Source organism: Hesperophylax consimilis, chromosome 17 (genome assembly GCF_061612785.1).
Source record: "Hesperophylax consimilis isolate HC1 chromosome 17, BYU_Hcon_1.0, whole genome shotgun sequence".
Classification (NCBI taxonomy): domain Eukaryota; kingdom Metazoa; phylum Arthropoda; class Insecta; order Trichoptera; family Limnephilidae; genus Hesperophylax; species Hesperophylax consimilis.
This window is the reverse complement of record NC_142852.1, coordinates 1,425,951-1,451,310: the sequence shown is the minus strand read 5'-3', so window position 1 is coordinate 1,451,310 and position 25,360 is coordinate 1,425,951. Positions and strand designations below refer to the sequence as shown.

The 25,360-nt window shown below is 34.2% G+C and overlaps 2 protein-coding genes across 2 annotated transcripts in view; one reads left to right on the top strand and one right to left on the bottom strand.

The window, feature by feature from the left end:
* Nucleotides 1–23,517, bottom strand: part of LOC149415738 (uncharacterized) — an 87,032-nt gene extending 63,515 nt beyond the window's left edge. Inside the window, exons 1-2 of the mRNA XM_089642194.1 lie at nt 23,397–23,517; nt 15,975–18,085 (exon numbers count right to left, since the gene is read on the bottom strand). Coding sequence (XP_089498320.1) covers nt 15,975–17,871 — 1,897 coding nt within the window. The 5' untranslated portion in view covers nt 17,872–18,085; nt 23,397–23,517. The remainder of the gene's footprint in view (nt 1–15,974; nt 18,086–23,396) is intronic.
* Nucleotides 1–25,360, top strand: part of LOC149415737 (uncharacterized) — a 176,178-nt gene that overhangs the window by 89,047 nt on the left and 61,771 nt on the right. The window lies entirely within an intron of this gene.

Genomic DNA, 25,360 nt, shown 5'->3' with positions numbered 1-25,360 from the left:
GTTATATCCAATCATGTATCTAAATTTCGCTAATAAACAATTAGTTTATTTTAATTAAGTTTTAATCTCAAGTGACCTACCAGGTAAGTATTGTACTGTATATTATCTCCATAAATAGTTAGTAATAACATAGATCACTGTAGAAATGTATTATATATTTATACAGCGCCCTTGAGGTGATTTTGCACCTAAACGCCGCTAAACAAATCATCAAAATATTAATATTGTAACATTTTTTTTCTTCAATGATATGTATGTATATATTTGTTTCGTTAATTTTTTTTTCTCAAATGTCGCCATTGATCATGTGATACGCGCTCTGTCTCGTCTGTACGGTGCTACTAGAACGAGGCGGAGTGCGTAATACGTGATGCACTTGGTTGTACCCAGTGCAAGCGACGTGTATTGGAAAAATATTAATTTACTACATTTTTACTCCAAATTGTATTTTTTTAATGTGATTACCGTACAATAGTCCCAACTATTCCCAGACATCTGGAGCTAGTAAGACTATAGTCTCATCAATTGGGGTATTTTGTTAGGCTGAAGGTAGCGAGGAGGGGAAGGAGGAGGGGAAGAGGAAGGTGGAAAAGTACCTTGCTATTCAGATCTGGTCATTAAACACGGCTAAAGCCATTTCAAGCAAAGTTTCAATTCTGAATGGTGGGCTTATGACAGGGCGATACTCCACTCTGAAACATTTCGCAAATATTACTATGTGTATATTATTTATTGCCGGGATTAGAACCCGCTACCTCCTGATTGCTAGTCGAGAGTCTTACCCCTAAACCACGGAGGCCAATCAAAATATGTTTAGGATTCGCGGGCTTCAAATCCATCAGCAGAAAGGTAAGCTGTGGCGTAGCTGAAATTTGTACACTTACCCTGAAAATTTCAGGTCAACGATACTATTTTCAGATCGCAAGAACGTAATTTCAATCAACACATTTTTATATCTAAGATTAGGATGCTTGCTAACATTTGATCAAACGCTTAAATGGGCCGAGATAAAATGCCAAAAACTAGCTCGGAGCATTTTAATGGTTTGATCTCATAAGGTTTAGCCAGCGTTTGCAATGTAAGCGCCTGAAAATATTTTTTACGACTTGATTACAAAACATCAACTTTTCTGCACTTTCTATAAATATTATATGCATGTTATATATATATATATATATAAAATCCGGAAGAAATTCTCTAAATGATAGTGATAACCTTATCAAAATCCGTTGCGTAGTTTAGAAGAACTAAGCGCACAAACAGGCAGACGCGGATAGCGACTATGTGCTATTAGAGATTACGCCGTAAATATGTATTTAATAATGCTAACAAAATAGAAAACTCTTGCTGTAAATGCTGGTCTTATTTACATTGATTTTACAGTTCCTAATTAATCGAGAATTTACTGTCGAGATTTACCTGCAGTAAAAATAGGTGACTGTTTTTTAATCGTTGTAGAAAATGGCGTCATGATTGTTTGTGATAGTATTTGTTAGTAGTCCATTTGAAGTAGGTCCGGCCCGTTTGTATAGAGCCTTCTTCAGAATGGGGATTCACAACTACATACAATATGTTCATTAATTTTATAGTCTTTATAATAAGGTTCTATGTTCGTTTGTTCAAAATCATAAATCTCCGAAATTTCTTCACCGATTGCTTTGAAATTTTGACACAATATTGCATTCCAATACGCGCGTGTTTTTCATGTTGGAAGTAAAAGCAATACGCGCTATTGTTTCTCTGTCTGCACAAACAGACTGAGCCACAGCAATGCGCCTAGGGTTACAGCTAGTACCTTATAATTTCTAGCTGCAAATAGTTATAGTGTTGCATTATTTCTGTATAGTTATGTTTGCATTTCGACTTAAGATGTACTATTTTCTCTTAAGTGCTTAGTATCTTAAGTGCATAATGTCTAATGTGCTTAACGCATTAAGTGCTTAATGTCTTCAGTGCTCTATGTCTTAAGCGTGTAATGTAATAAATGCTTTATGTCTTAATAATAATAATAATTGGATGACTTGTATAGCGCCGTTTTTGCGCAAAATCACCTCAAGGGCGCTGTACAAACTTATAATACATTTCTACAGTGATCTATGTTATTACTTAACTATTTATGGAGATAATATACAGTACCATACTTACCTGGTAGGTCACTTGAGATTAACACTTAATTAACATAATTGTTTATTAGCGAAATTTAGGACTTAATTGGAAAATTGAATATAACTGGACTTTTTCTTATGAATGGTATATTTAATTTAAGGGTACGACAGCTTAAAGTCATGTAATGTATTAAGTGATTAAAGTCTAAAGTATTTAATGTTTTAAGCGATTGATGTCTTAAGTATGCAATGTATTAAGTTTGTAATGTCTTAAGTGCTTAATGTCTTGAGTTTGTACTGTATCAAATGTTTAATGTATTAAGCGATTAATGTCTTAAGTATGTACTGTATCAAATGTTTAATGTATTAAGCGATTAATGTCTTAAGTGCTTAATGTCTTAAGTATGTAATGTATCAAATGTATTAAGCGATTAATGTCTTAAGTGCTTAATGTCTTGAGTATGTACTGTATCAAATGTTTAATGTATTAAGTGTTTAATTATTGAGTGTTTAATGTCTTAAAATGTGCTAAATTTATTAAGACTTACGTGCGTAATGTCGTAAGCGATAATGTCTTGCTTAATGCTTAAGTAATTAATGTCTCGAGAGCTTAATTTATTAAGCACTTAAGTCTTAAGCGCTTAGGTCTTACGATTTTCCCAAGTCTGTAAGTGCTTAAGTCTTACGATTCTATAGTAAATAGTTATTTAGTGTCTAAGCTATACGATTCTTAAATCCTTGTAATTTAATTATTTCGTAGTGCTGTTTTCGTGGCAAAATCATCTCGATACTTGTCGTTGGTCTTGATTCTCTTAGCCAAGATCATTAAGGTCGGATTGACCATCACAGATGACCAAACGATGATTTTGAACAAACGAACATTTACATTTTTATTTATATAGATAAATAGATGGATTGGCATAATTTTAGCCCGTGCTTTCTTACATGACGTAAGTCAATATATATATATATAGAATAACTGGTCCTGTTTGTAAATAACAGTGATATATATTTGCATACCGCCGTTGTAAATGAAGTGATATTTTTATGCATATTAATAAGAATATAAATTATTAATAATGATAATAGCTTTATTATATTGTAATTCAGATGCTGAAGAAGATAAACACGTTTTAAAGCGGCTTCTGTGTTTTATCCCTCCTTTAAAGAACACGATGATATTTATACATACAATAATAAAAAACCTATTACCAAAATACTTATTTATCAAGCAATAATTATTAGCCTGAAACACTCATCCACATTGAAAAATCTCCTGATAAAAGATACATGACGCCAACGGGACCCCCGTGTCCTTTCGATTTCCGGTCGACAGCTCTGACCACTGAGCTATGGCGGCTTATCTCTTATCCGCGAAATAATTCAATATATACTAGTGTTTCATTCAACAATTCATAGTCCCGTTGTGTGTTTCAGGCTAATAATTATTGCTCAATAAATAATTGTTACCCTTTGTGCTATGCATAAAAAAACTTGTCTTAAACATTAGTTTACCAAAAAAAAAAAATAATAACCAAAATACTTTTCAAAGTCATTTATATACAACAAAAACATTCACAGACATTATACGAGAACATACAGTGAAATTAGGCTAACAAAAACGTCCATAATTTTGTAATAATTCATTATTTATGGAACACATTCCTTTTGTGTGGTTAATTAGTAAGAAAACTGTCACTTTGTTATGCCGTTTATACAGTAAAAAAATAAAATTAACTGTCAATGAAAAAATCCTGCCGTTTCATAATCATGCACTTTGACATTTTTTATTTATTTTATCTATGTGATTCGGTATAAATATTTGATACAAACTGAAAAAAATAATTATTTATCTTTCCAATGACGAATAAATCACATATCTACGCATTATAGTAAAAAAGATAAAAATATTTTTATATTGTATTGGCGCTCCGATCAGATCTGTCCTTCCGAGGCAATAATGGAATATGATGTTTGCGGCTAGTAATGTCCTTCCAAGGGGTAAAGGGTTAAGGCGAAGCTTAATGCCAAATCACTATTTTGATTAATCTTTATAACGAATTGGTGTACATTATGAATACCAAAAAAATATGCTTTAGATAAATTGAAGGTTTTCCTATCGTTTCGCTTGAGTAGAATACAAATAAATAAATAAATTACTCAATAAAAAATATAAATTCAAACTACTAAAAAAATATTTTTTCAATAGAAAATTAATGTATGAACGCGTAAAGGAAACAACTTTTAAAAAATACAGTATTATAGCTAAGATTATCTGTGATATTTTCACTTGATTAACTTTTTTGCTTTCTTATAAAATTATTTACAAAATAAATAAAAACCAGTTTTGTGCTTGAAATCGAACGTTTCTAGACACGATTTGAATGCTACCTACAATATAAGGTATACCAAGAATATACACATTTTTGGCTTGTAGCTTCCTCTTAACTGTAATTATTACTAATATAAACGAAACTAAAAAACATGTTCCCACTTCACTTTTTATTCGTTTTATATTAAAAAAATTGCAACCCTTAAAAACATTTTTTAATGTTTTTATTCTTCTAATAAATTTTACGCAAGAGAGCAAGAAATAAAAAAATTCTTTCTTTCAAACACTATTTAAATCACAATCTCACCGTAAATCTAAATTATATATTATAGCATATTTTTTTCGGTCCATGATATTTCATCAAAATGATAATTAAACCCACATTTAAAAAGTGATATAGAGTCATTAAAAGTGGTGAAACAAAAACTAGGTTAAATAGTTATCTATGTAACCTACTTAACCTAATTTTTGTTTCATCATTTTTCATGACTTTATATATGACTTTTTGTAGGTGTGTTGAATTGTCATTTTGATCCGGTCACCCTTGTTTTCGTGCCAGGTTAAGATATATATCTCTCGAAAACACTCTACATGAGTTTGTTTGTTTTTATTTTTAAAGTGAATATCGCACAAGAGTCCCAACCGCTCCTTACCTTCTGGGGCCAGTGAGACTATGGCATCCCCAATTGGGGTGTGTTGTGAAGTTAGAGGCAGTGAGGAGGGGAACTAGAACTTGAGTTGATTTTGCACAAAAACGGCGCTATGAAAATCATCCAATTATTCAAGAGGAAGGTGGGTGAGAACCTGGATATTCAGATCTGGTCACCAAACACGGCTAAAGCCATTTCAAGCAACGTATCAATTCTGAACGGTGGTCTTGTAGCAGGGCGATACTGAGAATATATTATATTCCACTCTGTAACATGTTGCCAATGTACTGTATATTATTTTTAATGAGTATTTATTTCCGGGATTTGAACCCGCTACCTCCGGATTGCTAGTCGAAAACCTTACCCCTCGACCACAGTCATCTACGGTAAACGTTTGCATGCAAACTGAAAGTTTTTGACATATATTTCACCCTACAGGCCGGGAGATTTATCTCCCAAAAATACTCTTAAAATTACTTAAAATGGTTTGAAAAGGAGAAATGTTATTAGATAAAAGATAAACAGAACCCGCGAAAGTAAAAAAAAAATTACCGATTTTAATGTATAATCTATATTAGTCATGTCATCGATTGCTATGTTAACTGTGTCGTGCTGTCAAACGAAATCTTGTAATGTGAAACGAAACGAAAAAGCTTACAAAAATTGTTAAAATGAGTTGGAATAATTTAGCGTGAAATTTAAATTCGGCATGCAAAATAACTTATTTCTTAGTATTGATTTTTTTTAAATTTTCAAGGAGATTATTATAATTATTACTGGATAAGGAGTTTCTCATAGTTGGATATCTCTGGTTCTATTGAAATATTGGCTTTAGCCATGTTTGGAGACCAGGTTTGAATAGCCACGTTCCTCTTTTCATTTCCACTGCATTTTGTCTAACTGTAAATAGTATGAAATAAAGTCGCTATCTGCGTCTGTCTGTTTGTGCGCTTAGTTCTTCTAAACTACGCAACAGATTTAGAAATGGTTTTCACTATAATTTAGAGAATTTCTTCTGGAAGGTTTATGTATATAATACATGCATTATATACATAAACCTTCCAGAAAATCATGTGTTTTTGGTTTGAAAATTTGGTGGTCTAGAAATGTTTCAGATGCTTTAATTAAATACTGCGAGTAGAATACATCTTGGCCTTTAAAATAATCGAGTATTTTTTTAGATAAGTCTTTTTATAAGCCCAGAAAAAAATAATGTAAAGGCCTATGAAAATTGCTTTAAAGTTCAAAATCTCCTACTCACGAACCTATTTTCGGTTATGGTTTTATTGTATAATGTGGCAAATTAAGTTTTTTATAAAATGATCGAAAAAAATTTAAATATTTATGCCTGAACATCCACAAAATAAAATAAAAGGCACTTTTTGGCCATGTTTTTTTCTTGCATAAATCAAAACAGGTGGATGGTGTTAAGCGGGAATTTAAGCCTTATCGCTATCTACGTAAGGGGTGTTATTGATAGCGGCTCAATTTAAAATATTACACGACGTAGTGCATCGCCTTAATACATAGTGTATAATGACACTTAAACTGTGCATGATGTGAACATTTTTAAGTCGACTGTTGACAAATACGTTTTTTGCAGCGCTTATCTAATGATTTTTTTCATGTTAATAGTCTGTAAATGTTCCTAATCAATAAATAAATAAATAATTAAAATGTAAACGGTAAATGCCACCTCGGAGTGATCCATTTTTCAAACATCCTCGCCCGTACGTTATTTGCTGTGACGTCAAACCATTGCCAAAACAACTCTTGAACAGTTATATTGTAAAAAACACATTTGTTTGATGGAATATTCATATTAAAATAACCGATTTATCATCCTGTAATTACTCAACATTTTTACATATTGATTTACGTTGATATAATACAGGGTTTTCCAATAAGAGGTGTAATTTTGAATAGCCCGCTATTTCGGTAGATGTTACTTTTGAAGCTGTCATTTTATGACATTTCACAAGTAGAAACTACGCTATTAATACAAATGGAACGATACACGCTTCAACAACGCATTGAAATTATTAAAATTCACTTGAGTGAATTAAATGCAAATCATCTTGAGTGATGAGGCCCATTTCCACCTCGGTGGCTTCGTCAACAAGCAAAATTGTCGCATCTGGGGCTCGGAAAACCCAAGAGTTATTGTTGAAAAGCCTCTCTATCCTTAACGTGTGACTGTTGGTGCGGTTTATGGTCCGGCGGAGTCATTGGACCTAACTTTTTTGAAAATGAGGCTGGAGCAACAGTTACGGTGAATGGATTGCGCTATCGAGAGATGATTAATGATTTTTTATGGCCGGAATTGGATGGTATTGATCTGGACAACGTTTACTTTCAAAAAGACAGCGCTACGTGCCACACAAGCAACGAAACCATTGATCTTTTACGGTTGAATATAAAAATAACACCTCTTATTGGAAAACCCTGTACTATATATGTTCTTTAAAACAGATACAATACCCTAAAATAATGTCGGAATCATCTCGATAGCTGAAAATCGGCAGATAGACTCGTCGTTGATGACAATGCATTCTGTCAACTTAATCCTACCCCTCGATGCATAGGACCGTGCGCACTGAGATAATAAATAAAATAATAATAATTGGATGACTTGTATATCGCCGTTTTTGTGCAAAATCACCTCAAGGGCGCTGTACAAACTTATAATACATTTCTACAGTGATCTATGTTATTACTTAACTATTTATGGAGACAATATACAGCACAATACTTACCTGGTAGGTCACTTGAGATTAACACTTAATTAACATTAACTAATTGTTTATTAGCGAAATTTAGATACAGGATTTAGGACATAATTGGAAAATTGAATATAACTGGACTTTCTCTCAGGAATGGTATATTTAATTTAAGGGTATGACAGCTTAAAAAGGTAAGTTTTTAGTTTAGACCTGAATTCTGTTGGACTTGTTATGGATCTTAGTTCCGGAGTGAGTTTATTCCAAGCCTTCACCAAACTTAGTATTTGGCTTGCGCTTAGGTTCCATCAGTCTGCCTACAGCTGATGATGTTGGTGATCTAAGAGTTGACTGCCTCAGACCAGTGTTTTCCGGGACGCATAGTTCAGAGATGTAGGGTGGGGCCATTTCATTGATGGATTTAAACACCATCCAGCACAGTTTGTTCTGGATTCTTTCAGGGCACTTGACCCAGTGAAGGTACGAAGGAGTTCTGAAAGGTTACTGAAACAACGCGTGTGGTTTCGCTGAACTAGGTCCAATGCACATACTTGAGATTTACTGCGTTCAGTATCTCACATAAGTTCGTTGGTCAGACAAGCTGTCACCAGCTGCCATAAACTCGTCGATCTATGCTCTTTTTTGTGAAAAAAAAACCTTTCTGTGGTTTGAGAGATGTACAAAAAATTCTTAAAAAAAACACACATTCTTTCCATTCGTATGTACTCAAAAATGACGTATTATTTAAATAAATACAATTATTCACATGGATTTTGGCTACACGCACCCTTCAGTGGACCGCCACATACAGAAACATTGGGCATTCATAATAATATAGCTATTTCACCCGTACACACATATTATTTGAATGGCTCTCTCTTTCTAATGCGTCCCGTTCCATGCTAGGCATATACGTAGATATTAGATATTTCATCTATTCACGCATCGTTATTGACTAATATCATTTTCTTATGCGTTTCGTTATTCGCTTTGCATCTAGAAACGGAACGTGCGATATGCTTTGTTCGATTAGTATGAACATAACGCGTCTTTGTATTTTTGACAATGATTGTAAAAGACTTGTTGTACTAGGTTTGAATCAGCAGTGAAATCAACATTGGTGAACATTAGGCCTCGCGTCCAAAAAGTATGTTTATAATTTTCTCTCATATCCCCTAAGTATCTGACATATATAATATATAATATGTATAATATAATAAAAATACTTTTAACGGGTTGATTTTTTAAACGGTGAAAATATCCTATCGTGTGGCGTACCATCCGTTCTCTTCAAAATGACGCTATAAAAATAGCGATTAATTATTACTGTTTCTCGCAAGTATTTATAATAACAAGACACGCCAAGTTCAGAGTAAACAAGTTTTTATAAAGTATACCACAACTTGTAGCAAATAAACAGGATTATTGTAATTATTAAATTAATGCTACATTTTAATTAGTATGTATCGGCTACCTTTGAATAGAGGATAATGTCGTTAAATTATAAATACGTCATTATATCATTTACTGGCGCAATAATAATAATTGATTTTTCCTTTACAACCAATTTATAGTTTCTAGAAGGGTACCACAAGGGTCTCATTTAGGCCCAATTTTATTTTTACAGTTTAAAAGCGATATTATATTATTATTATTATATTATTGTTAATATATTTTATACAGGTATTAATGTGTTACTTTTTGCAGACGATATAAAAATATGTATGCATGTATAAGGGGAAGGAGATGGGGAAAAGAAAGTACCTGGCAACTCAGATCTGGTCACACACCCAAAACAATTTCAAGCAACGTTTTGTTACACCAGGGCGATACTGAGAGTATCTGGAATGTTTCGCACATTATTTTTAATGAGTAAATTGTGGAGTAACGCAAATTATTTATTCAAATAAAATTTTCTTGCTTACGCTAGGATTTGAACCCGAGAGCATTACCCCTCGACCACGGAGGCCGTGTAAATGTCTTGATAGTTATCTCTATATTGAAACGCGTTGATCTTGCCAATATTTGTCCTTGTTTTTTTGTTGTTTGTTTGTTCGACATTTCGTTGCCTATGGGTCAACTGCTTGGTATATACAAATAACAGATGTCGCCTACGTTCCGGATTTGCATACACAATATCAGATACTTGGTCAGTCCCACTTTAATTAGACATCATAATCCCACGCGTGTTCGTCTCCAATGATAATTATAATTTGATAGCAGATTTTACTGTACGCTGCAGTAATATTTGAACGTAAATATTTTTTTTAATCCTCGAGCTAAATATTTAGTATCATGTACACTGAGAAAATTTCCTGATAAAAAATATTACTAATTTATTAAAAATCTCTTAAAATTATTCATATTCGTAGGCCATCAATGAATGAATTTATAGGTATCCTGATAAACTTTAAGTAAAATTCCAATGTTTTGTCATGATGTCCGTACACGTGTTCATAAAAGTCGCAACATTTTTGCATTTCATCATGATATATTATTAAGATTGATGCAGGTGGATGAACACGTGTTCTGATATTATTACGAATTTACCAACACTTAATCAGGAAGCGGCTTGCAGTCCCGTTGTTAACAGGATGACTAATAATTTGAATAGATTGTAGGGTAAATTATAGGGAGTTTACATCTCCCGAAAATAATGACAACATTATTTTTACCCACATTCTTGTGCGGCTGGTATCATTGTAAACCTGCGCGCCGTACCTCGCGCGGAAAATATTTTATTCTGTTTCCAACAGTCTAGCCGTCGGGTTAGCCCTAAATTTCCTCTAGCGTACGCGATCTGTTTGTTCATGAAATTATTGTAACGTGAGTTTTGTTAAAATAAAAAAACTAAATTGGAAATATCCGAATTCTCATTATTACATACTGAGAGTAATCAAGCACCTTGGATTCTGCGGATTGGAGAACAAGAGAATCATTCAGCCAACAACCCATTTAAATTGGCGATAATCACAATTCTCCAAAAGATTACAATTATTAAATTTTAAACCGGATTTTAATAATTGTCATTGCATTATCCGGTCACCATTTTGTTTAGCACTAAACTTTTAGCGTGCAGCAAGAAATACAGCTTACTGTGCAATCTAATTATTATTTTAACCGGTTAACCAAATTATGTGTTAGCATTAAAATTTAGCAAAAATAACGCTACAATTAATTCTTTGTGATTCTAGAAGCTTATTTTTTATTAATAATTACGAGCTGTTGTCGCCAAACGTTGCTTTTACGTTCAACGGATGACAAAACATGTTTTTACCTGTCACAGGTAACATCTATGTAGTACAGGTATTGCCGTTTTCGTGGCAAAATCATCTCGATACTTGTCGTTGGTCTTAATTCTCTTAGCCAAGATCTTTAAGGACGGGTTGACCTATCACAGGTGACATCTATATAATATAGGTATATAAAAACACGCGCGTATTCGAATGCAACGTTCTGTCAAAAATTCAAAGCAATCGGTGAAGAACTATCGGGGATTTGTGATTTTGAAAAAAAAATGAACAATTATTTATATAAGATAGAATTATAATTATTGGCGACACAAATTACTGCAGGTGTAGGCAGAGAGAATAGACCGCAACACAACTATCTTCTCCACAAACCTTTATTTCATTCGCATTCATACATCGTCTCGTATGTTACTCTTCTGAATGCCAACTCTTTACATGACAAAAATTAAATATTTGATTCACTTGATCGTGTCAGTCTGTCTTGCTGGGGCGTCACTAAAGCCGCGTTTACACCAAAGTTGACAAAACATTGTCAACTAAAAGATGCTCTTCTCAAATTTAGAACAACGAATGGAAAACTTGTCGCCAAAGAATTGGCGCGAAAGGCAGTAGTGTCAAGAATTAGGCATTATCTCCGAGAAGACATTGAAAGAATTGTTGAATGGAGTAAAATACATCGGATTGAGTTAAATGTTTAATTTTGTCATTCACTAGGGCGAGTCATACCTGATATTAACGGTATACAATGGACGCCCAAAGTTTAAAACGTGTCTCGAAAATGAAGGATCTTGGAATCATGTTTGATAGTAGGCTGATATTTCATGCTCATATTGAGACGGCATCTAGCACTTCACTTAGAATTCTGGGCTTTGTTCTACGCACTGCAAGGAATTTTAGAGATAACCGGGTGCTTTATAGTTTTATTTAATTCCTTGGTAAGGAGTAGACTTGAAAGTGGGTCGGTGATTTGGAGTCCACACCAGGTAAAGTATTCTCTCATGTTGGAGAGAGTTCAGAAGAAATTCTTGAGATTTCTCTACATGAGGGAGTATGGCTACTACCCGTGGCTCTGGGTATGCTCGGAATGAACTATCTACGGGTCAGGAGAGATGTGCGCATTGCTACACATTTCTTTAGACTGATTCATGGATGGTTTGAAAACTCGGTCATCATGGAGAGCATTCATTTCTATGTTCCCGATGGTTATCTACGTCACCGACAACATAGACTATTTTATCTCCTGGCCTTCAGAACTAACTTGCCAATGATCATGCCTGTGGGGAGAGCAATCTTGCTGGTGAACAGAATCGACATGTTTTGCATCAATGAAGCTTCCTTTAAAAGGCAAGCTCTTTTATCACTGGTATAGTTGATATACACACTGTTAATATTATTCTAAGAATTCTTGAATTGAATTGAAGTCACGGTTATTTGTTTAAAATCTCAAAATCAACCATTTCACTGGTTGTTATTGAAGTTTGTAAGTTTGCTTGGAGGGGGAACAGTTCTCCTCTAGTTTCCTACAAGTTCCTAGCGCAAAGCAACAAATCTTCCACTTTTAGTTATCAACTTTCTTTGATCTTTGCCAACACTCCGCTGGAAACCAAAATTTAGTGGAAGATTTGTCTCTCCACAAGTGAAAGACAGAAAAAGTTGCTGCATTTTGTAGAAAAAGCAACAAACTTAGTGGAATACTTTGGTGTAAACGCAGATTTACTTGTTCAATCATTATTTTCTTCATAACTGTGATTATAACACATTTATGTATTCCTCAAATAATAACATTACTTAACGCATTAAAAAAAAAAAACACGTTGAACTTTATTCATTTTTTTTATTATTATTTCCGAGTGAATGACCTCGGATACGCGTGAACTATTGCGTGATTTTTGTTTACGCAACAAGTTACAACCAATAACAATAACTGACTGAGCGCTAAGATCCTTGACTCTGGGACCAAAGGTCGCTGTTTTCAACACCCGAAAAAGCGCACATAAAAAATGTATATAATTTAATGTGATGCGTTGAAAGTAAGTAATTTTTTATACGTAATACTGCTAAATGGCCCAACACTGATTCCAGACAGTAATTTTATATTTTTGGTTTGTGATTACTGTTTAAAAGAATTAATTCAAATATATAGGGTGTATCGGCACGTACCCGACAAACTTTAACCAGCTATTCCTTAGCATATTTGGAGTAAAAAAATCTTATGTGCACTTTGCTGTCCGGTAACGTTTTTTTTTAATAAAAAAATTATTATTCATATTTTCACCACATGTCACCACTGTTTTATCCTTTGTCAAAGTTTGAAAACCTATCTGGCAATATTTTATTCGAATTCCGTTGAATAATGTACGTGTGTACCTATATTGGCGCACTTTTACAATCACAACGAAATGGCACGGCACCATTCGTCTCATTTTTAACTATTATTATTTAGTGTGTGCGAAAGAGCGAAGACGCTTTTCGACATACTTGCTTATAAAAGCTGTTGAACACGAAAAGCAATGCCAATGACAGTGATGTAGTGTGGAAATTTTTAATTTTTTTGTTTTTAATTGAAAAAAAATGCTACCGGACAGCAAAGTGCCCATAACATTTTTTACTCCAAATGTGCTAAGGAATAGCTGGTTAAAGTTTGTCGGGTACGTGCCGATACAATAGGTTTAATATAAAAACCATTTTGTCGGATGTGATCCATGTTTTCGCCCGTTTGAAGCGTGTTTTATAGTACATCCACACAGCATCCCCAATTTGGCGTAGTCTAACTAACTGACTAACCATCACGTCGTTTCCCCGCAGGGGTAGGCAGAGAGGACGGACCGCCAAACAACTCTGTCACACCACACACTATTATTGTGACTCTTGACATTGCCCGACTCAAGTGTCTGATTCACTTGGTCGTGCCATGTCGTCCTCGGGCGTCCCCGACTTCTGCTACCATTCTAATTTGCATAATATATTCTCCTTACACTCGTTTCTTCGCTCATTCGCTCTACATTCCCAAACCATCTAAGCGTCCCTTTCTCGATCTTACTAATTACGCTTACATCAGCCTTGCACTCTTTGCGGATCACACACGCCTCAGGGATCTCATTTCAACAGCATTCAGTCCACTTCATCCTGTCTCTGCCAGTTCCATACATCAGGGTAGGTACCAGCACTCCATTGTGGACTGCTAGCTTGGCTTCTTTGGACAATGTTTAGTTAGCGCCAACTGCGTTCAGTCCTCCATGAATGGAGTTCCCTGCATTTCCCCTTGTTTCAATATCTCTGTCAGCCTTCCCATCTCTCTAGAACATACTTCCTAAATACACAAACTCATCCACCTGCTCCAAGTATTCCTCAGCAACAACTATATTGCACACTGTTTTCGTACTCTCTCTTTCAAACACCATGACTTTAGACTTACTTACATTCATCATTAACTCATTCTTCATGCATACATTCATTCTTGGTTCATCCTAGACATGAGAGACTGTAGATCTTCCATACTGTTAGCATCGTCAGCATACAACAGGCAACATACTTTCAGATTATTCAAATTCGCGCCCAATCCCACCTCTTACAATTCTTGCATACAATTAATTTTCCATGTATAGATTGAATAACCGTGGTAACATTACGCAGCCTTGTTTAACACCTTTTGTGATATCAAATCATCTCGTAAAACCATCGTTTACCCTAACACATGCAACATTGGCGTAGTCCCTGAGGTAAATTATTTTACTCAGGACCTCCTGTGTGAAGTTAACCCGTCGGGCTAATTTTTCGGTTTTACAAACAAACAGCTGTTAAACCGTAGAGTTAATTTGTTCGCTTTTGGGAACAACACATATGGTCTCATGGAAATCGTTGTTTCTCCCTCACTATCATGTTAAGAAATATGATCTAAACGGTGTTATAAAGAGTAAACACCACGCTTTATACTCAAATCTAGAAGTTGACCACAGAATAATGAAAATGTACACATATATGAAACCAAAGGTTCCGACCGCAATTTTAGAAAAATTTATGAAACTTTATGATTTTTTTTAAATTAATTATTTTTCATGTGAAACGATAGAAAATTCAGGTAACAGCAATGTTTATAAAACATTTGTTTTTTTCGTTATCAGTAGTAATTTTAATTCACTGTTCAGAGGTTCTCAAACTTTTTTGCCCCGCAGACGCGATTGACAATTTTTTTTGCCTGCCGAATATTGAATTTTCCTAAAACTATTAACGTCCCACGTGATACTCATTTATTTTTTAGTAACATCTCTACGATATATAAACATAAATATATCAAATAAGTAATTTCTCAGTCTATTATTAGTATTACGTAAACTGTATTATTTGTGTTAGGTCTATTGTGTCATTTACGGAACTTCTAAATGTTGACTTGAGGTAAATGGGGATCCTCTCGTATGTACCCCCATTTGAATCTTGTGGACCCTCAAAATTTTTTCTCGCTGACATAGACCCCCAGCAAGCCGATATCGACCCCTGGTGGTCCATATCGACCACTTTGGAACCTCTGGTTTATACGATAAAACGTAACTTGAGCCATTTTTAAAACGTTTTTAGGTTTGATCTCAAAATTTTAATACTTAAAAAATTATATGTTTATTTTTAATAATACAATTTAATAGCGTTTTTCATCACCTTTTTAAAACAGTTTTTATTTTTAGGATACGTTCAGAAATAATCCATTTATTTGGATTTTATTGAGATACGCACAGATATTCTCCTAATTTAGAAATATGGCGGTCAATATGCCAGAGGCCTGGTGGGTCGAATTGTCCATCCATACAGCATTCCCAAATTTGACTTAGAAATTATTTTTCTCAGAGCGTCCTTTGTGGAGTCAATGTACAAAAGTAAAAAAAAAAAACATACAATATTTTTTAAATAATCCAATATATTCTTACCGTTATCATCATAGCCAAATAGCACTGCATCAGTAATGTTCAGATTTCCACCATACGCTTCCATACTGGTCCAAACATCTCTGGTCTTCAACAGATTTTTAACTTCCACATCAACCACAATTGCAATGGGTCCTCGAAGATAAATATCTTCCAGATAGCTTCTTAATACCATCAGAGGATCTGGCTGTTCAGTTGTAGTCGTGAAACTCACTTTCGCAACTCCTGGATTAGTATTTACAATAATCATTTCTTCTGCAATGCGTTTCAGTATCTCTTCATTTGTAACTAGGGTCCTTTCCACATCAAAAGAAGTCGGTTTTGTCAAGATTTCGTCAATCTTTTCTTGGTTAGTGTTTGATTTTTGTTTGATTTCATCTTGTGCCACATTTTTAATGGAGTTATTCTGTTGTTGGTCTTCTTGTAAGAATGTTTTATCGTCGTATTCTGCTGGTCGTGTTTTTGACTCTCCAGAATTGTGCTTGTTGTTATGCTCATCAACATTGCTCACGACTATGTCTGGCCTTATGTACCCCTGACCGTTGAAATAGTGATCTTCAGGGTTACCGAATCTGTTAGCGATCACTGTACTTTCTGTTGTTGCGGGAAATTTGTAAATTGGCTCTTCGTCTGATTTGAACGCAAAATGGTTTGCCTGGTCCATTGGAAAGGGTGCATTGTCATTGCTTTGATGCTCCCTCATCCTTTCGTTGGAATTTGAATTTGAAGACACCTGCTTTGGACTTCTGTTATTTTCATCTGGTGCATCAAATACGATATCTTTCTTAGTTTCTTCGACACTTTTTTGTGTTGTTGCTTCTGTCACTGGTGGTAATGCAATTGCAGTTTTCTGCAGATCAGCCAAAATCAAGTCGTTAAGTGCTTTACCATCAGTAGAAGAAACATTCTTATTATCATCCTGGAATAATACTTCTTCGTTTGTCATTGTTGGTGCTTCTATCGCAGTAAATAATGTACCAATCTCTTCTTTCTTTAGAGCAGCATTTTGTAGGCTTTTTCTGCTTTCATTGGCTCTCCTCTCTTCTGATTCCATTCCCTTTCTTCTAAGATGAACTTCGTGGCTTCCACTTTCCTTAGAGTCTTCTGCTATAGGATACAATGATGGTCTATTAGAGTTTCCTTCATTGTCCGCAATGACAAAACCTTGCAAATTCTTGAATCCAATACCATCAGGTCTGATATTAAAATACCCGTTTTTATTATTTTGCGATTTGACTTCTGCTGAGGCCATATCAGCTTCTGCCTTCATCTTATCAGCAGTTACCCTATTCCTGATCAGAATCTCTCCAGTTTCCGTATTGTAGATGACGTCACTCTGAGGCAGTTGAATAGATTTACCGTCATCAGCTATAAAAAACGGGACTCCTTGTTGCTTCAACGCTCTGGTCTCAGAACTGGACAAATCAACGTCTTCCAAAGGTATCAATCTTTTCTCCTTTCCTCTCAATTCTTGCGAAGTAGACTTACTTGACTTGAAACCGCCGCTTTTTCCTGCAAGACTGTTAGCTAACTCTTTCAGAAGTGCACTTCTGTTAATTTCTGACGTTACCATATCGTTTAATTCTTCTGATTGCGTTGTTTTAACGTCTATCTTTGGTATCTCTTTTCTTTCTTCTATGATTTCAACATCTCCTGGTTTTTTGACATCTTCCTGTCCGATTTGCGTGTTTCTAAAAGACGTTTTATCCTCCTTTTCTTCTGATTGATCGTACGAGTTCTCGAATCCGAGCTTTGCGACCCCGTCATCTTTGGGATATCTGTCAATTTCTGACGTAATGTTCGTATCGTGTCCCACTACACTCTGTTGTACCAACAATAAAACCAGACTACAAAAAACTACGGAAGCTATGTTCATTTTATTCCGTTTTTTGTACCACATTGTTAGTTTGTATTATTGCGGTGTTCAAGCTGTTTTATTTTGTTTATTTTAATGGTTGTTTTTTTTGTCTATTATAATACTTATTACCGCGTTGTTTAAATCACTTGTTTCTGCTGGATACACGCTTCACTGCCTGGTTAGGTCACTTTTATTTTATTATTTTTTTAAATACTTCGTTTTATTATTCAATTATTGCAAAATTTTCAATCGATATCTGTTGTTGTTAACATAAAAAACTTCATTTACGTAACTGTTATTATTTACAAAAGAAATGCTCTAACGCAAGATTTTGAAACGCATAGCTTTATGATGTTTACCAACTTTACAGGGGAACCTACTAAAGTTGTTTGTTTACAGGGGAAAAAATATAATAAGCAGTAATTGTTGATTTAAGTACTAGTACATATTAACTTATTTGGAAATAAGCCGACGTAGCTCAGTGGTCCAGAGCACCTGACTGGACATCAGAAGGTGCGGGTTCAATTCGCGTCGGCGGCATTTATTTTTACTTGGGAAATATTTTCAATTTGTATTGATATTTCATTACTGCTTATAATAATTTGTTATCCTTTGTGCTATGCATACAAAACCTTGTCTTATAAACATTCGACAACAGACGCGAGGTCTATGGTTCTAGAAAACTACACCTAAGTAATGATGGGAAGGCTGACAGAGATATTGAAACAAGGGGAAATGCAGGTAACTCCATTCATGGAGGACTGAACGCAGTTGGCGCTAACTAAAACTAACAGTCCACAGTGGAGTGCTGGTACCTCTCCTGTTGTATGGAAGTAAGGCATGGAACTGGCAGAGAAACGATTAAAGTAGACTGAATGCTGTAGAAAATGAGTTCCCTGAGGCGTATGTGTGGTAAAACCACGTATGATCTTGTGAGAAATGTGGAGTTCTGCAAATAATGCAAGGATGATGTAAGCGTAATGAGTAAGATTAAAACCAGACATTAAGCCAATCAAGTGAATCAGATACTTAAGTCATGCCATGTCAAGAGCCAGAATAATAGAAGAGTATGTATGACTGCGAAAGAGGCAAGTATTGTGTATCAAGATCGAGTTGTTTGGCGGTCCGTCCTCTCTGCCTACCCCTGCGGGGAATCTGCGTGATGGTTAGTTAGTTCATTATACATTAGTTCATTATTCAGCACACATAAGCGTAACTACATTGCCCACTCTCCGATACAACGACTTCACACCATGGGAAATCATTACTTGGGTGATGTTGACATATTCAATACCAACTTGGCAAGTTTTGTGGATCATTTAAAACATTTATTTCAACAATACTCCTAAACACATCATGTAAACCAACAAATAGCTGTAATTTTCTGTTTTTGTTTCTTGTGTTTGTATGACTTGTTGCATAGCTTTTATCAAATGTAATTTTATTCTTATTTTTTATGTTTGAAAGTATTTGTCAAATTAAAATTATACTACCAACCTGTAAAAGCCCTCTGGGCGTTAAATAAATAAATAAATTATTATTGTCTCGAAGACAACGTTATATTTATATATGTACGTATGCAATATAAATATTAATCAAGAATTGAATATCCGAGGTCAACCGGTTTTTAAAAACAACCTAACAGATGTTAGACAAAACACCTTTGTAAAAATATCACCTAATTTCTCATACTACGCTACTAATAATATCTACAACATAATTAAGTCCATTTAAATTTCACTGCCAAATTATCGTTTTTATTTGAGTTTGAACAGATGTACACCGTCTGGAGCCAGTGAGACTATGGCATCCTTAATTGGGGTATGTTATCATACCTTTCCTACCAGTTCATAGTTTCAAGCGGTGTTCCCCAAGGATTTCATTTAGAATCAGTTGGAAGAGATGGGATTGAGCAAGGTGGGGAAGTATCTGAATATTCAGATTTGGTCACTAAACACGGCTAAAGCCATCTCAAGCAATAACAGAAAATTATTTAAATTCTCGTTTTCAAAATTGGAACTGATTGCGTTAAGAATTCTGCAATAGTGTTATAATTAATTTCTGCAAGTATTTCTATCATTGTGATTGTGAGCTGTTTCACAAGACATTTTGATGATGGCTTTGAACGCCGAAACAGCTGTCACAATAATAACTTTATTAAAACCCTGTTTAATTGTAACAATTCCAGGACTTATACCGATTTATAGCAAGTTTCTCGTTAAATCTTTAACGTTTTAAGTTACAAAAAAATATATGTTATTTTTTAATATAATATCTATACATTTGTTAATTATATGAAATTCTCTCGATAGAAAAAAATCGGAAAATAAGCTCCAAAAATTATTTAAAACACGTTTTTTCCTGTTATTTAATATGTTATAGGCATGAAAAAATTCACAGTGTATCTTTAAATGCAACTAAAGCATTTATCAAGAGATTTTTGCTCTATTTCAAACTAGTCGTGTTTTATTAAATATTTTCACAAATTTCACTTAATTATTATAGTTTTTTTTTTGAATTATTAGCGCGCTCACTCTAACTTTCGTATTTACATATCTCCCTTTCAAACCATCTTTGAACGCGTACTACGGGGCCTCAAGAGGAAGCTACAAGCCAAAAATGTGTATATTCTTGGTATACCTTATATTGTAGGTAATAGGCATTAAACTCGCTTGACAAACGGAGTTTAGAAACGTTCGATTTCAAGCACAAAACTGTTTTTTTATTTATTTTGTAAATAATTTTATAAGAAAGCAAAAAAGTTAATTAAGTGAAACTGTCACAGATAATCTTAGTTATAATACTGTAGTTTTTAAAAGTTGTTTCCTTTACGCGTTGATACATTTCTATTGGAAAAATATAAGCATATTTTTGGTATTCATAATGTACACCAATTCGTTTTAAAGATTAATCAAAATAGTGATTTAGCATTAAACTTCGCCTTAAACGTTGAAAATTTCTGTCTACATCTAATTTCTAAAAGTCTTTGTATAGCACTGACAACGCCGGGTATGTCCGCTAGTTAAATTTAATAATGATGTTTAGTTTAGTGTCATTTATGAAAACTTTGAAGCAATTTTACGTACTTAATTTTTCAATAAAAATGTGCAAAACCCAAGCAATATTATGTCAATTTTACAAGATATAAAATGCGCGGCACTTAACTGGTGTGAACTCTTAAAATGTGTTTTAAAAGTGGATCGATTAAGGATTGAACCTTTCCTTGAGTCAACCGCGCTAATAACCGAGTCGAATCCCAATCGGGTAGAACCGACAACTATACATATATTATTTGATGGTTCCATGATAACTCAACACAGTGATAATTCAACACACCTTTAAAAAGTGATATAAAGTCATTAAAAACGATGAATTTTTTTTTTAAATCTAACCTAACCTAACCTACTTAACCCAGTTATTAAAGTTTTGTTTCATCACTTTCCATGACTTTATAAATAACTTGTTAAAGATGTGATGAATTATCATTTTGATGATTTATCCGGTCACCATTATTTCATATTTCGTTTGTTATTCAATTGATTGCCACTTTTGACCGAGGATTGAACCCTCCTCCCCAGGGACTGACTAAAATGAGCGCTATCACCTAAGCCAAATACTAATTGGATGGTAACGAAATTTATCTCGTATTGACTGCTGTATTTTTTTATCATGTCCATCCTATTTCAGAGAAATTCGTGTGTATGCGTGATTGCTACCAAAAGTTAACAGAATGCATCGTCATCGACGACGAGTCTATCTGCCGAGTTTCAGCTCGATCGGATGTCGGGAAGTGGATTAATTTTCACTTCCAAGATTCCACTTCATTCAAAAAAAGTAGTCATGAACGCAACTCTAAATTTAAAAGTTGACTTGATTAGTGGCCGAGTTGATAAACGCCTCTGTTTCCCACCCAGGCGTCGTGGTTTCAACTCTTCTGCTAGCTAATTCCTCAAAATATACTTATCTACCAAGTAATCGATTGATAACCTTTCAGCTGTACTGACAATAAATATTAAAACACTCGTAAAATATTGAATTTAAGGCGATGCCATACGTGGTAATGCAAAATCATGTGTTTTTGGTTTGAAAATTTGGTCGCCTAGAAATGTTTCAGATGCTTTAATTAAATACTGCGAGTAGAATACATCTTGGCCTTTGAAATAATCGAGTATTTTTTAGATAAGTCTTTTTATAAGCCCAGAAAAAAATAATGTATAAGGCCTATGAAAACTGCTTTAAAGTTCAAAATCTCCTACTTACGAACCCATTTTCGGTTATGATTTTATTGTATAATGTGGCAAATTAAGTTATTTATAAAATGAACGAAATTTTTTATTATATTTATGTCTGAACATCCACAAAATAAAATAAAAGACACTTTTTGGCCATTATTTTTTCTTGCATAAATCAAAACAGGCGGATGGTGTTAAGCGGTGATTTAAACCTTATCGCCATCTACGTAATGGTTAGTACACACGCAAAGCTCACATCAACAGATAATATAAAGCACAATAGCGCTCGCCATACAATCCCATACAGACCCGACACACGTAAAAAGATAACGCGCTATAAGTGTGGTTCTGAACTTCGCTAACCGAATTTATTTTACGTAACCGCTCCCGACGCGATATTTGAAAAGTTATGCGTCCCCCTCTCCGCCGCAAAAAGGAGAGGGGGTCATTTTAATTACGGAGCTACCAACTAAGTTCCGTGTTCCCTTAGTAAAGTTGTCACTTTGACAGATGAAATTATGTTCCTCGGCCGCTCTCGAATTCAACTGACCCCCTCTCCTACCATAGGTACAAATATTTGATAGCGTCGTGTGTCGGTAGAAAAGATGATGCGCTGTACATTAACTTTTGATGTGAGCTTTGCGTGTGTACTAACCATAAGGGCTGTTATTGATAGCGGCTCAATTTAAAATGTTACACGACGTAGTGCATCGCCTTAAAAATAAAACATTTTTTATTAACTACTTCGCTATTGCTGTTGTCTTTCTCTGACATATTCGACCTATTCCACCATTCACAACTGTATACCACAATGTTACTGTCAAAAAACTACATTCGTATATCATTCCGATGCAGAGGTATTGTGTTAAGTATTCCTCAGGCGTCCCCGACTGCTTCAAACATTCAAATTACTATCTAAAAACTCCTGACACTAATAAGAACAAACTTTGAAATTTTCAGCGATATCTGTCGACTACTTTTCGAGTTTTGCGAACACAAACATATGCAAGCTGGATTTTTATATATAAAGATATTTAATTTTGATTGAGTTTAAATAAACAACAAAATAGTATGCAAATAGATTATTTGGTAAAAGATCATAACTTCAATAGTGACCATATCTGAATAGCCAGGTACTTTTCAACCTTAATTAATCAATAACATCTCCTTCCCATGCACGTTTACAATATTCCACAATTAGTAAGGCAATAGTCTGACTGGTTCCAGACGATAATTGAGACTTGCGTATTCACATAAAAAGAAAAATATATGAATTAATATGTCACTTTTTTACGGTGTATTTTTTATTTGACGATTTTTAAAACTTTTTTTTACCGTTTGACACTTTTTTAAAACTTTTGTTTGTTTTTTTGTGTAAGAGATGTAAATAGTTAGGTTGGTGTAAGGATGTTTGTTGCACGCGCGAATAGTTTTGCACGACCGGCCACTTGGAGCAATTACAGAAAACTGACACCTGTGGGTACCACACAGCAATATATAATATTATGAAAGGACAGAATCGTCAAACTGTGGCTCGAGAATAATAATAATTATTAATTACTTCTTGATTGCTGACGCTAAATTTTTGTCGCGCGCCAGCTGATTCTATTTTCGTAATAACTTACTTGTTTTATTGCAAATTTATTTATTTGTAAATTGCAGCATCTCACCATATAATCTTTGTTTCGTTTGTTCGAAATCTTAAGTTCCCGAAAACTTAATTTCTACCGATTTATAACAAGTTTCTCGTTAAATCTTTAATTTTTTAAGTTCCAAAAAAATATATGTTATTTTTGAAGATAATATCTATCCGTTTGTTATGCCGAAACGTTAATTATATGAAATTCCCTCGATTGAAAAAAAAATCACAAAGTAAGCTCTGAAAATTATGTAAAACACGTTTTGTTCTATTATTTAACATGTTATAGGCATGAAAAAATTAAAAAAGTGTATTTTTAAATGCAACTAAAGCATTTTTCGAGAGATTTTTGCCTTATTTCAAACGAGTCGTGTTTTATTGAATATTTTCACAATTTTCGCTTAATTATTATCGTTTTTTTTTTTAATATTAGTGCGCTCACTCTGAAATTCCCTCGATAGAAAAAAATCGCAAAGTAAGCTCCGAAAATTATTAAAAACACGTTTTTTTCTGTTATTTAATATGTTATAGGCATGAAAACATTCGCAGTGTATCTTTAAATGCAACTAAAGAATTTTTCGAGAGATTTTTGCCTTATTTCAAACGACTCGTGTTTTATTAAATATTTTCACAATTTTCGCTTAATTATTATCGTTTTTATACTAGCGCACTCCCTCTAACATTCATATTTACATATCTCCCTTTCAAACCATATTTGAACGCGTACTACGGGGCCTCAAATCTCCGAAAATTCTTCACCGATTGCTTTGAAACTTTTACACAACGATGCATCATTGTGACAGGTAAAAACCATTTTTTTTAAACTGCATATCTGTTGGACATAAAAGTAACAGCTTTATTTTTTCTCTATCTGCACAGACATTCTTAGCCACAGCAACAAATAGTATATAATCTATCGAACGTGGTTTTATCAGAATAGCTACTTATATTTAGAGAAATGATTTTTTAATAGTACCCTTGAGAATACGCTGGCGATCAAGAGAGAGAGAGAGAGACATTGTTGTCTTGGTTTAAAATGTAACATTATAATATTCTTTTTATTTATATATAAATACCGCACAAGAGCCTCAAATGCTCTTAACCGTGTGGAGCCAGTGAGACTATGGAATTGGCAATTTTATTTGTATACAAATCTACAGTTTTATTCTGAGTTCGATGCAAATTTGCATACTTTACCTTCAAAACAAGAGGTAGGTCACTGTCTAAATCTGATTATGAAAAACTTTATAGGTCCATTTCAGTTATATATTAAAGAATATCTGGCGGGCAGGCGCACTGGCGGACGGCGTGACTTTGTTTTTATACAAATCTACAGTTTTATTACGAGATTGATGACAGTTTGCACACTCGACTTTCAATACAACATGATGGTCACTTATACATGAGATTATGATAAACTACACGATACTTCTTCCTGAAATTTTGCACACTTGACGTTCAAAATAAGGCAACATTTATTGTCCACGTCAGATTTTGAAAAACTCAGCGTTAAGCCTTAGGTTTCGGTTGTCTCCTTATTGTACCTTTTTAAAATGTCTGCTTAGAAGATTCTCATTTCTGAGCACAAACTGCCTCCTGTTTTATATGTATGATGTTTTAGTTTTAATGTTCTTGTTTTGTCCTGTCCTGCTGTTATTGT